Raw genomic sequence first — 14,235 nt, 5'->3', positions numbered from 1 at the left:
TGTCAATAAAAGTAAGAGTTGGCTCTTGGAAAGATGTAAATAAAATAAGCTTTTAACTGACCCGAGGCAAAACAAAACAAAACAAAACAAAACAAAAACAATGGCTATGTTGGATGTCAGCCTGGAGTTCACTCTTTGTTAGTGCCCACTGTGGTAGGTGATTGAAATCCCTGGCACTCATCTGGAAACCCTTGATTGAGTTCCCTGTTCCCAGTTTCAACCTGGCTTAGCCTTGGCCATATTAGTCATCTGAAGAGCAAACCAGTCGTTGGGAGAATTCTATGTCTCTGTCTCTGTGTGTGTGTCCCTCTACCTTTAAAAGAAGTATTTTATAGAACAAGAAGTCTAACAAGTAAAAAAGAAAAGACCTTAGTTTACTGGGAATGAAGACAATGGCTTTAAAACAGTAATTGAATTAAAAACAATTTCTCCCATATACAGTGAGTTATAAAGAAATCACATATTGTTAAAACTATAATATTGTGGACCTGGCATGGTAGCCTAGTGGCTAAAGCCCTTACCTTGCATGTGCCAGGATCTCAGCTAAGCTCCGGTCATTGCCAGTAACCCGGAGCCTCTTTCAGGTCCCCACGTGGGTGCAGGGTCCCAAGGCTCTGGGCCATCCTCAGCTGCTTTTCCAGGCCACAAGCAGGAGCTGGATGGAAATTGGAGGTACCAGGCCCTGCATGATGATTTTGAAATGTCAAGTTTATATTTACCTATTAATAACCCATCCTATATACAGGTTTCAAAAAATTTTGCACCAAAAATCTTATCTTTTAATTAGATTTCTCATGAACTTTTTGAAGTTGCCTTTAATAGTAAGAATCATCTTGTTACCAGTTTCCAATATGTTATTTTTAATGTTCATCTGATGTGTCATCAGAATGGTCTTCACTGTCCACATTTCTACCAGTATTCTGATCTTGACCACTAAAATCATCTCTACAAAGTTGTAGGCTTTCCCCAGTCTTCTCATCTGAATCCTTATCAAAATCTCCTGTATTGATCTGGCTACATCATTCAAGGTTTCTTCTAATCTTCCCCCTTGTTCTTTGAGCTTCTACCCATCATCTATATGCAAAGCTGCTTCCTCATTTTAAGGTATCAGTTTTACCAACAAATTTACTTCTGGCATCAGTTGATCTTGTTTTGGTTTTGCTGGTTTTCTGTTGCTATAACAGAGTATCCCAGGTTGTGTAATTTATAGAGAGAAGAAATTTATCTCTCAGTGATGGAGGCTTGGAAACCAATGACTTAAGGGCTCTATGTAGTGAGGGCCATTTGGTATATCATTTCCTACTGGCAGATAGAAAGGTAGGAGGAGGTCTATGAGACAGATGGAGCTGCCTTTTGTAATAAAACTACTCCTGCAATAACTCACCCACTCTCATGGTAATAGCCTTAATCTGTCACAAGGTGTTGCCTAAACTTTTCTCAAAGGCTCGTTTCCCAGTGCCGAGAACTGACAATTGCATTTCAGCATGAGTTCTGGAAGGCACAGTTAAACCCTAGAGGCATTTGTGGAAAATATCTTAGTTTTATTTTCTTTTTTAATAATACATTTATTTCATTTTAGGTGATGCTAACATAGTTGAGAAGGATGCATGTCCATGTGAACCTGTGATTAGAGTAAAAGGTTCAATGAATTGGGGGGAAGTGGATGAGACCATTACTTTCAATTTTTTTTCTTTCTGTATCTGTGGGGAATAAGGAGAGGAGAGGGCTGTTCCCAGCTGCCTTGCTGCATCAGTACCTGAGGATATGAGATGGCTACCAGTGTCATCCCAGGGTCCTTGATGTGTGACATGTTCTAAACGTGTTGCTTAAGTGGTTTTGATAGTTCTGAGATGCTACTGATTTTGTTGCTCCATGGTTAAGGAAATCATTCCAAGGTCCATTAACTGACATAATCCAATTCAGAGTCTCCACACACTCAGACACTTGCTTTCAAAGTTTGCCTGGTAGAGTTATCTAATTTGTTTTGCCCTCCATCCTCTGCCATGGCACTAAATATCCTCTATAGGCCTCAATGAGCTGTCATGTTTCCCATGTAGAGCTGCCCATGACATCTATTGCACAGGCTTCAGCAACAAGGGAGGCCCAATTCTGACACATGCACTCCACAGTCAGACCACAGATCCTGTGATTTTCCCTGTGGTTGTTTTTTTGAGTCCAGAGGTGCAACTGGGGGGATCCCCAAAGAAAACATGTTAGAGGTAACCCCAGATCTAATTCCTTAGTGTGTTAGCTAGTGTGAAGTCCGGCTCAATCCTTCACCCACATCAGCCTACATCCCCAGTTCTGTTCCCAGCCTCATCTTATATACAAACAAATGGATGCTGCAGCCCAGCTAGCCATGCCCCCCACATTTGGCCTTTGCACACACTAAAGGAACTGAAACCAATCAATGTGACTCCCAAAAATTCCCTCTAGGCCCACTGCCAGCATCAGCTGTGGTGCATGCTAGTATGTGCAGCAGACTGGTCCAGTCTATCTCACGTCGCATTTGGCTTTTGTACACATTAATGGATGCTGTAGCCTAGTTCACCATGACTGATCCCACTATCCAGCTCATGCTTATGCAATGAATGCCATCACCTGTTAAGCCAGGCCCACCTTCATACCTGGTTCTCATGCTCACCAGTGGGAATTGTATCCCATCAGAGAGATTCTTTCAGTTTCCCTATTGGGCCCACTCCCAGTCCCAGATCTTGCACTTCCAGGTGGTTCTCTGGTCTAGCCTGGCAGGATTTGCCCCCTGTCCCAGGTCCTGTTAGTTGATGCTGCAGCAAAGCCCAATCAGCCTGTACTTACTCTGGCTCAAGCATGCATCAGTGAATATGATTGCTTAGCCCAGCCTGGCTTTTCCCCTAACCCAATTCACATTCAGGCCAACGGGTATTGTAGCCCTGCCCAGCTTAATGTGCTCATAGTCCCAACTCTCATGCTTATCACCTGGAGAAGTGGCCCAGCAGGGAAGGCCCTGCTGTCCCCTGGCCGGGTGTCCCTCAAATCCCTATCACAAAGGTCTTACATAAGCTGGTGGGTGCTGTAGCTCAGTCTGGCATTCACCTCAGCATTCACCGGGAGGTGCTGTATCCTAGCTCTGCACTGTCAGCTAACATTTCCAGCTCATGCTGGTAGGTGCTGCAGCCTAGCCCAGCCCAGCTAGCCCCCATTTACAGCCCTGATGTGAACTGATTGGTGTTGTAACCCAACCCAGCCTGTCCTGTTGTCATACCCTTAGCTCCCTGACCAGGTCTGTTCCCAGCCATAGGTCTCATGTGTGCCAGTAGTTGCTTCAACACAGGTTGGCATAGCCCATCCCAGTCCCAACTCTCACTGTTGGTTGTTGCAGCTTGGCCCTTCTCAGCCTGCACCCAACCCTGTATTTCATGCAGACTTATAGATGTGGTAGCCTAACCTGGCATGTCCCACACCCCATCCTGGCTTTAGTGCTAAGGCCTGGCCCTACCTAGCCTGTCCCTCCCTGCCCCGCAGATTCGGAGCACACACCTGCTGACGAGTAGAGTGAGCCCTGCCTGGTCTGACCAACACCAAACTGTGACTCCCAGGCTCACCAGCAGGAACTAAGACCCAATAGGGAAGTTCCCCAGGTTCCCCCATCAGGCCCCCTCCCAGACTCAAATCTCATGCCTACCAGTGGGTGCTAGACCCTTCTCTGGCATAGTCTGACCCCCAAAGCCCCCAGTCTCAGTTTTCGTGTATACTGGCAAATATTGCAGTCTGCCCCTTGCCACATCTAATTCTTGAGTGCACTTGCAGTTGCTACAGCCTGGACCAGCCTGGTCTGGTCTCAACACCCATACCCATGAGTGTTGGTGAGTTTCATGATCATGCTTAGCTTGGCCTATCACCAACCCCAGCTCTTGAGCAAGCTAGGTGATATTGCAGTCTTAAAGGGGTGAGTCCAGATATCCCCCGCAGAATCTGCTCCCAGACCTGGCTTTCTCATGTGTTGGAAAGTGTCCTGGCCTAGTCCAACATGACCTATGCCCTGTCCTGATACTCACTGGCAGGTGCCTTGGTCTAACCCTGCCAGGCAGGCCCCCTGTCCCTTCTTTTTGTGTGTGTCAGTGGGTGGTAGTGAGCAGGTGTCAATGATAACTAGCATAGCTCAAATCTCCTGAATGGACAATTGCATTGGTCTCTCCTAGGAAGGTCCTACAATTTCTCTCCTCAAAAATTTTTGGTCTCAGGCTTCTTGCTTATCTATAAGTACAGTGGCCTTGTTGGTGGAAGTCCCCCAGAAGTCATTCATCACCTGCAACATTCTTACTAGGTGCCAGGTCCCAGCTCGAGTTCCCTGGCCCTAGGAAGCAAGCTTCCTGGTATCATAAGAAGCATCAAGCTGCCAGAAATATCTTGTTTTGAACAAATTATTGTACATAAAAATCACTGGTTCCTCAGGTGACCCCACTAGTGATAGTTTGTCATTTCTCTTGTTACAAAGGTAGAATGGCAAGCCAGTTGCATAAATCATTCATGGATAAAATGAGGTGCAAGTGTTCAAAAGGAAAAGAGGGCTGTTCATACTCAGGTACTTTTATAGTTGTTTTCCATTCCTAAAGGTTTAGTTTATCTATTCCTATTTGCCCCACAACCCTGAAACTTTGTTTTTTTAATTTTTTAATTTTTTTTATTTTTAATAATCTTACTTAGCTGATTAGGGTACAAAGGGTTAAGGGCTACAGGGTGAAAGTGGATAGTACCATTGTTTCCACACTAATATTGTCATTTTTTTCCCCTGTATCTGGAGTCAGAGGAGAAACAGATATAAAGTTTCTTTGAAAATCCCTCCAACTGAACTGCTGATCTCAGAAGCCCAACCATGAAGAGATTATGTCAGCCAGTGGACTCTGAATAGATTTCATTGCGATTGGAACAGCGAGATTGGCAGCAATCCAGAACAGTTGAACTATCAAAACTGCTTGAGCAGGACCCTCGGAGCATGCCTCACGTTGGGGATCTGGGATGGATGGGAGGCTGGGTGAGGCTTTTCCCTTTGTTTTAACCCTGAAACTTTGGGTATATGGCTTTTAAAGCTTATTTGGGATTTCCTAGCTTCCCCCATCCTAGAGGAAACATGGTTTGCTAAGACTTCTTGCATCTTACACATCTTGTAACTGTATTTTATAATACAAGTTGCAAAGGAATTGCTGACAAGTGTTGTCATCTCCATGGATTCTGAAGGTCATTGGTCATCCCTCATGGTGGCAAAGAGCACTGGTGAGAAAAATTATTTTGCTGTCTGACTACTCCTGGCATTCTTCACTGTGCTCTGGTGATTCTTCTGGCACTCAGAGATGAGTCACAAAACAAGAACTCACACTCTTGAGATAACCTTCACTTCCAGTGATCTCTGGAAGGACTACAGATCAAAGGGAAGAGGTCAAGTTATTTGGAACCTTGAGCATGGGGCTGGAGGAGAGCAATCCTGGTGCTGAATCCTCTGGCATTTGATGGGGCCAAACTACCTGCAAGCCAGAATTCTTGAGTGTACCATGTTTGGTAAACCCTTAGGTATCTGGGCATACTACTGTACGTTTTCCCAGTAACTATGTTTGTATGGAGTTAATTAGAGCAAAAATTGCTGCTGTTGAGGCAGCACTGAGAAAAACAGCCATCAGCCTGGGAGTTCTGTAGGATTTTAGGCATCTCTAGCTCTCTATTTACAGGCAGACAAAGTTGTCTAGCAAAGAAGAAAAGGAGCTTCATTATCCCCCATGTGGCAAAGCATGATGTAAAAAGGAAGGAGGTTAGCAACTGCAAGCCAACAAATGAAGCCACACACCCTGTCCTTGTCAGTGCCTTTGGATAAGAAAGTATCTGAGTCTATGAAAACAGAGTCTCCAAAATGTCTTAAATCAATGAATAATCAGAAATATGCTAGGGTGTAGTCTGCATTTATTAGCTTTTTTGACTATTGCGTGACATAATGAATCTTCAGGATGTTTTAAAGTCTTTTCATGGCACCTACAATAGTATTTTGCCAAAACAGCAAAATACTAACAAAGGAAATTCCATTAAGATTGAGGTTATTTTCAGGAACTGTGATTTTTTTTCCCTCTCCCATCTTAGGGAAATCTTGAACATTTGATGCTCCACGAGGAAGAAGCTGAACATTCTACTTCTTCCTTGCAGCTAAAGAAGCCTTTTTAGTACTTTTGCGTTTCAGAACTGAGGCTTTCACACTCTTTCTTCCCTTTTTTGTGCTTCGAACAGTCTTCCTTCTCTTGAGTACAGATCGCTTGGCATTATCTACCTCTGGTTTTGCATCAGCTGTTGGTGGTGGAGGTGCCACTGGTGGCTCTGCCACACTTTGCCCTTCTGGAGGTAGACCAGCAGTTTTCTCTTTTTCTTTCTCTTCCTCTTCTTTTTGCTTGTCTTTAATTGCAAGAAGAAAAAATATACAGCATAGAACAAGCAAAAGTAATAATAAAACAATCAATAAAATCAATAGAATATAAAGCAACACATTTGGCCTTTGGGGTGTTTGTGGGATGGGAGGTGGGCCGCTATCAATACTGCCTCCGTAACCTGCTATTTTGCAGGTAGGTGGTTTCCACTCAGAGTCACAGTGGCAGTGGTCTTTGTTGTTACAGACTCCATGACTATGGCACAATGCGTGGGAACAATTATATTGAGGCACTTGCACAGGGATACACTTCTTTTGAGAACATATAGAGTTTTCAGCACACTCTGTGCCATCTTCCACATCACCAATGTCAGGTATCACCATCCCGAAGTGGTAGTCAGTGCCCCAACAGGTAGTGCTGTTGAATGTCACAGAATGTACAGTAGTATGTTCTCTCAGTAAGGGCATTCTTTTCACATTCTCACACTGAATTCTTCCACACATAATATCTTTTTCTTTACATGCTAAATATGATTTTGTGTCATTACCACAGTTACCGAACCGGTCACCACGAGTATTCAACTCTCTGTAACATGATTGATTTGCATTTTTAGCATCCACACCAAAAATTTGTTGACACTGCTCATCACGGGTGGAAAAGCATTTATTGTTGTAGCAGTGGCTTGTGCTTCTGCAAGTCTCTCCGTTTTGCAAATAGACATCTTCAGGGCACTCCCGTGAAGTTCCAGTGCACCACTCGGGAAGATCACACTCATTATCCTTCTCTCTGCATAATTCACCTGCTGCCCTGAACTTGCAGTCTTTGCAACAAAGACCAGACCCACAAGCTGCCCCAGGTCTCAGAGTACAGTTTGCAAAACAACAAGGATCTTGTGTACACAGCTTGAGGGTTCCACAGTCACACTGCTCCATTTCCTCAACTACACCATTCCCGCACAGGTCTTTCAGAGGTGTTGGTCTATTGCGCAAACAGGTAGTCTTTTGTATAATCTCCACAAAGCCAGAAATACTACAATTACTAAATGTAGCTGTGAGTTCTGATCCTTTAGACATTAGGCACTTCTCCTTCCCACAAGTACATGTTCCTACATCATGGGGCATGTTCAAATTATGACCTATCTCACGTGACACAATAAGTGCAAATTTATAAAACTCATCATTTGCAAAAAACTTTTCAATACCACAGCTATTCTTTTGGCATATTTTTCCCCAGTATGATTCACCCTCATGTAAGTAATCATTCCTTGAAAAAAAATGTGCAGCATCATTTTTTACTCGGGCATCAAAAGTTGTGTACTTCCACTGGCAAAACCCTTGCAATGTTTCATAAATGTTGCCTATTGTCACTAAGTTTCTGTGATTCCAAATCTCAAGTGCACATAAACACACAGAAACGTCAATTGCAGAAAAAATGGAATTTACTTCGTTCATTGTGATTAATACATCTTGCATCACCATTGTGATATTACCATTCCGGAAAATGAATCGTTGATGGTCTATAATCACCGCAAACTCCACAAACCATCTGTGCGGCCACCAGCCCTCATACTTCTCTTGCATGAGATGGAGATTGTTACGCTCTTGAAATCCCAGTTTCCCTGCTGTCTCTTTTTCTGCCCCTTGCCATTTTATGGATTGGAATTCTGCCTCACTGTAGAATTGTCTATGAATCAGATGCTCATGTGTTTTAGAAAACCTTTTGGGCTTGATTTCATACACAGTGTCATTTATCTGTAGTATTCCATGAAAGCCCCCAAAACAGGAACTAAGAGCAATGAAGGATTCTGGCTCTCCTTCTACGTAACCCCGGTAGTGGCAGTCATCCTTGATAAATGGCAGATCCTCACGGAGAACATCCTTGTCTGTGTAACTAAACACAGGGAAGTGTCTGGATACTAACAGCTTTTTGGCCTTCATGTGGATTATGTGTCTCTGTCCCCCAAAGTGCAGGCTATAGGAGAGCCAGCCTGGAGTCTTCACACCTTTCCTAGTGCCAGTCACCCTCATGGGTATTACCACTTCTAGGTGACTGTGATGTTGAGAGTGTCCGATCTGAGGCCATCCAGAAAGGAAGAGTAATAAGCCCAGCCAAAGCATCAGGAGAGTGTTCCTCACATGAACCGGGGCTTCACTTACAGCCATTTGGAGCCTTGTATGAGGATGAATGTGGAATAGGCAGGAAGACATACAAGTCTGTCTCCTCCCTTTTACTTTGACCTTTAGCAGTGTGTCTTCTTGTGTAGCCAGTCCATCAGAAAAGCAAAGCTGAAAGACCAAATAAAGATCAGGACAGGATCAAGAGTAGCACTATGAGCAAGCGAGTATGGAAATGAAATAACGGAGCATGCATTTAAAAAAATATCAGTATCTGCCATTACATGTGAGTCAGTAAATTGCACTGGAGTTGTTCTTAAACATTGATGACACACAGAATGCGGAAGTACGAAAATGTGACAATTGGTCACAATTTGAGAAATATTAAGCTTAAGTGAAGGACACAGGAATTCATTACAGTGTTACCCAAATATACAAATACGAGGACATTTCAAAAAGCAATGGAAAGATGGTGAAATTTTTTTTTAAATCCCTAATTTGGAGAGAGTGGCTTCCAAGTATAAGAAGCATTTAGAACTCCATATAGGTATGACCAGATAAGATACTTGCCATGACACATTGAAGTCAAATGTTCAACTGTAAAATACAAAAAAAAAAAAATGTAACATGTGCACTAGAGAAGCCCTGGATTACTTTAAAGGTTGTCCAGTTTACTGACAGCTGATTTTTGTCACACACCCTGCAAGGCTAAGAGAGAAATGGAAAGACATATTCCAAGTTCTTAAAGAAAAAAAAAAAAGCCCCTATCAGCCCAGAACTGTACAATGCAGAGCTGTCAGTCACAAATGAAAGCAAGTAAAACCTTTGAAAAAAACCCAGAAATTGGGGCTCGGCAGCTTGGCCTGGTGGCTAAGGTCCTTGCCTTGATCCCATATGGCTGCTGGTTCTAATCCCGGTGGCTCCACTTCCTCTCTGTCTCTCCTCCTCTCAGTATATCTGACTTTGTAATAAAAATAAAAAAAATAAAAATCATATTTGATGGTACTCTGCTGGCTCTGTCTTCAGACCAGAAAGGGTATACCTAAGAAGCCGTTGAACTTGACTGGACAATAAGATGCTGGACTCTATGTTTGGTATACGCTTGCAATGGGGGAATCTCAACTGAACTTGAGCTGTGGTTATGCAACAAGGTGGAGGAATCCACCATGGTGGGAGGGTTTGGGGAGGGGTGGGGAGAACCCAAGTACCTATGAAACTGTGTCACATAATACAATGTAATTAATGAATTAAAAATAATAAATAATAAAAAAAGTAAAAATAAAAGAATAAGGTGGAGTTTCAGAGAGACTCTTTTATGTACATAATCTTCTAGCTGATTAAGAATCTCCCATTTCAAGTTTACCTGTTTATGATGTTCCTTCTATTTCTTTTATCTTAATAAGGGTTGCCATAAATGTTAAATTAACATCCTGTTCCTCATTTCTATTAGTCTGATCTTACATATTGGCAAACGAGACAAACATGTGACAACTGTGCATATATAATGTGGATTTACATAAGAGACGTCATCCTCTTCTTGCAGGACACAGCAACACACATTGTCCAAATTAACAAGAAGCTTCCCCTCAAGCACCTTCAGCCGTCTTCTTGCCCCTTCGCATCGATATTCTGTGCTCTCCATCAAACATTCTTGAGCAGGAACTCTCATTGTGGCAAACTGGGCAATGTTCCCAGGACTGGGTGGAATGACTCTGAATGCATTATTTGTGAGAAAACTCCATTTGTGATTGTGATTATATTCAAGATGTTAAGCTGTTGATATCCTGACATATTATTTAATCCTGACTAATTAGAATTAATTCCTAATTCTCAAGGAAAATGCAGTAAAATGTTATAAAAATAAATTTATTACAAGTCAAAAAAAAAACCCAGAAATTGGAAGAATTTGACAACCCTCATCCTGCTTCCCAGATGATACTTCATTATGTTGCGCTCATAAAAACAGAGAATGATAGTCATTATGAATAAATCTGAAAGCAAAAAATCTGTAAACAAAAAATGAAGAAGAACATTTATGGGAAAATGTCAGGAACAGGTTATTTCTTATCAATAATAACCTGAATTAAACTGGTCTGAATTTTTCAATTAAAAAATACTGACTGAATGGATTAAAACATCAAGACTCATTCATTTGCTGCCTTCAAGAAATACACCTCATCAGCAAAGATACACACAGAATCAAAGTAAAGGGATGGAAAAAGAGCTCTTTATGCTAATTGATAAAACAAGCAGGAGTGGCCTTCCAAATATCAGACAAAATAGACTTTAATACAAATGCTGTTAAAATAGATAAACAAGGGTATCTTGTAATTATTAAGGGATCAATTCGGCAGAAGATGTATTTTCTGAAATGTATAAACATTAAATGCTAGGGTGTCTTAATATTTTAACTAAATGTTAACAGATGCAGATGGAGATATAGGTTACAGTGTAACAGGGCACTTAACACCCCATTTTTATCAACAGTTAACTAGATTTAAAAAAACAAAGAAATACACTTGTTTTATGAGAAACCAACATGCACTCCTATGTTCATAGCAGCACAATCAGTAATTGCAAAAACATGGAAACAGCCAAAATGCCCATCAACAGAGGATTGGATAAGAAAGCTATGGTTCATCTACTCCATGGAATACTACTCAGCTATTAAAAAAAACAAAATGCAGTTCTTTGTGGCCAAATGGGCCAAACTGGAAACTATAATGCTAAGGGAAATGAGCCAATCCCAAAAGGTTAGGTACCACATGTTTGCCTTAATTTAATATGATATGATGTTAAGCATATCATGTTATGTTATGGATATTATGTCATTTGTAATATATAAACTAAAATTGAACTGTGAATGGGGGGTCACAGAAAGTGGTTAAGAAATCGCATTTATTTTTAGCATGTTGACTGCTCAATATCATGTCAATTCAATCCATAATGATGTTAATTGTTGCAGATGGTATATTAGTGCTTTTATTTGACCGGGAAGATGCTCTGCTGACTCTGCCCTCAGACCAGAGAGGGTCTTCCCAATAAGTAGATAGACTTGTCTGGACTATGGGATGTTGGACTCTATGCTTGGCAAATTCTTGCAGGGAGGGAACTTCAACTAAACTTGAACTATGGTTATGCAGCGGGGTGGAGGAACCCACCATGGGGGGAGGGTGGGGGGGAGAATCCCAGATTCTATGTAATTACAACACAATGTAATTAATGAATAAATTTAATTAAAAAAAAAACAAAGAAATGACAGGGCCAATATACACTGTGGACTAAGTGGACCTAATTGATATCTGTAAACATTTATCCCACAGCTGCAGATCATCTTTTCATCAGGAACTTTCTCTAAGATAGATCATATACTAAGTCCTAAAAAGACTCAAGAGAATAAAAAAATGACATTATGCCATTTAACTCTTGCAACTACAATGGAATTAAGGTGGAAATCAACAACTTAAGAAACTCTAGAAAATATACAGCCTCATGGGGACTGAACAATAATGCTCCTGAATGAATAGAAGGTCACAGAAGAGATCCAATGAGTGGCAATGATAGGATTATAAATGCCATATTCTGAGATTATCCTTTGCCCACGGTTTTGGGCATCCTGAACTGCTTTCCCAGGCCACAAGCAGGGAGCTGAATGGGAAACAAGGCGACTGGGATTAGAACCGGCGCCCATATGGGATCCGGGTGAGGGTAAGGCGAGGACTTCAGCCATAAGGCTACTGTGCGGGTCCTGCTTTGTTCTTGAACCAAACAATCACAAAACACATAATCTGTAGACGATAGGTTATATAACTGACAAATACAGATGACAGGTCTAAATAATGTGAGAGAGAAGTTAGACACTTGATAAAACTCCAAAATTTTACATATAAAATACCTATTTTAATTAGCTGCTGTGATCAGAGTCATGAATAGCTCACTAAAATAATGACATTACCTTAATAATGAAACTAGGAACTACCAGCATATTTGAAAACAGACACGGGAGGAAAGTGGTCTCCCATGATGGATCTAAAATGCATTGCTCCAGGCCAGCTTCCCATGGGAGAGATAACAGAAATGAACTAAGCCAAATTCAGTACCTGAACGGATTTCTCTTTGATTTTTCTTGTACTTTGATATTAAGTTGATCTTGTGTCTCCAAAATTGCTTCGCTGTTCCTTGAAGAGTCTTCTGTTCATGAACCACAGCAAGAAACTCTTCTCTATCCTTTATGAAGAGCTTTGTTGTCCTATGTAATTTTACTAAAATTTCTCTGTGAATATGAAGGCAGCAGAGTGGAAAATCACCATTCTCAAAATGCCTGTCTACCTTAAAGACCAAGAATTTCCTTATTATTAAGACCATTTCATGGTCATTAAACTGATAGCCAACTTAATTATACCATTGTTTATCTTTCTTCCTTATTCTTGCTCCAGTCTTCCAAATCAGTCCTGTACCAGCTGTAAAACACTGCATCTGAGTCACTATTTTATTCTCTGTTAATCTTAACAATACATCCATTATTTTCAGCAAGCAGGTGGACATCTTTTCTTACCTTTACAACTTAGATATTCACATACAACTGTGGTCTATTTTGTATCCTAACTCTTACGTGTTTGGTAAGTAATTGAGTATTTCATCCTTAATTGAAACTCATTTACCAAATTCATGGAAGATTCAAATAATTCTTCCATTTTCCTCAAGTTTTGATTTCCCATTATTTCGTCTTTTGTTACCAAAGCTGAACTATATACTCAATTCAATCAGTTTTGACTAAACTGATCATGATAAATCCTTTTGCCTATTTCTGTCTCTCCTATAACACAAATTTCTGTAAAAATAAGTCTGAGACGTTTAGGGGTTGTATAAAAGCAGAAAATACACCAAAAAAAAAAAAAGATATCATGACAACCAGTTTACAAGATGAAGTCATAAAAACAGTTGGTTCACACACCTCAATGTTTTTAATAATTTATATCTTGATGTCTATATTGATTTTTAACTTAATGATTTTTCACTTGCTCATCAACACTTTGAAATGTCATTTGAAAAGTGACACTGTCTTTGTGATTTTGGAAATTGTAACTGTTGAATTTTGACAGTTGCAGTTTATGCTGTCTAACTGCAAGTTATTGAATCAAATATTTACCACATTCTTTTGTTGTTCTTGTTGCAGATCAATGCGTAGGGAACACTTTTCTGGCTTCCTTATCCTAATCATTAATGTTACAAAGATGCTTTGATTGCCTGGTTAATTAAGTAAAATAAAGGTCAGACATACTTCTCATAAAATTCCAAGTCCATCAGAATAAAAAAGACTCATCAGATAAAAATTTTGTGGACAGCTTCTCTAAATTGTGAGTAAAATTGTGATGTGCTTTGTTTCCATGTCTGCCTTGATATCAATTATAATTTTTACTATGATGGAGTTAGTTATTAATAATGTTAGACCATTGAGAGTGAATTCTATGGCACTTTCATTTGGATTTCAGGTGACCCAAGTGGTGACTTCATTATTGCATCAATTGCCAACCATGCTTTTCTGCTTCAGAGAGGTAAGCTCTTGAATGACTTACCAGCAGATGAACTGATGGTTCCAATGATCTTTCTAGTTACTTTCATAGGTCTCGTGTAATCTCCAGTCTCTGAACAAAAAAATTTTACTTGAGACTTATAATGGAAATTTCATATTACATTTGTCTCTCATTTGGTTAAGTTGCAGGTTTAGCTGCCTAGCA

The 14,235-nt window shown here is 40.7% G+C and overlaps 1 protein-coding gene across 1 annotated transcript; it reads right to left on the bottom strand.

Moving 5' to 3' along the window:
* Positions 1-6,151: 6,151 nt before the first annotated feature.
* LOC105942481 (disintegrin and metalloproteinase domain-containing protein 21-like) lies at positions 6,152-14,235 on the bottom strand. Its single transcript, XM_058670475.1, has 3 exons — positions 14,074-14,235; positions 12,453-12,550; positions 6,152-8,668 (listed from the first exon to the last, which is right to left on the bottom strand). Exons 1-3 carry the CDS (start codon positions 14,117-14,119, stop codon positions 6,152-6,154), a joined length of 2,661 nt encoding a protein of 886 aa, XP_058526458.1. The 5' UTR covers positions 14,120-14,235.

The sequence above is a fragment of the Ochotona princeps genome, chromosome 11 (assembly GCF_030435755.1).
Source record: "Ochotona princeps isolate mOchPri1 chromosome 11, mOchPri1.hap1, whole genome shotgun sequence".
NCBI classification, from domain to species: Eukaryota; Metazoa; Chordata; class Mammalia; order Lagomorpha; family Ochotonidae; genus Ochotona; species Ochotona princeps.
Note: the sequence above shows the minus strand (reverse complement) of the source record. Positions and strands in the feature narration are given on the sequence as shown.

Bases quoted from the DNA above. Each gene is read 5' to 3' on its own strand.
- LOC105942481 (XM_058670475.1), bottom strand. From the start codon at position 14,119: ATGAAAGTAACTAGAAAGATCATTGGAACCATCAGTTCATCTGCTG. The intron at 12,551-14,073 runs GTAAGTCATTCA...TCCCATGGGAAG, and splicing joins AACCATCAGTTCATCTGCTG to CTGGCCTGGAGCAATGCATT. The intron at 8,669-12,452 runs GTAATGTCATTA...TTGGTCTTTCAG, and splicing joins TTCCTAGTTTCATTATTAAG to CTTTGCTTTTCTGATGGACT.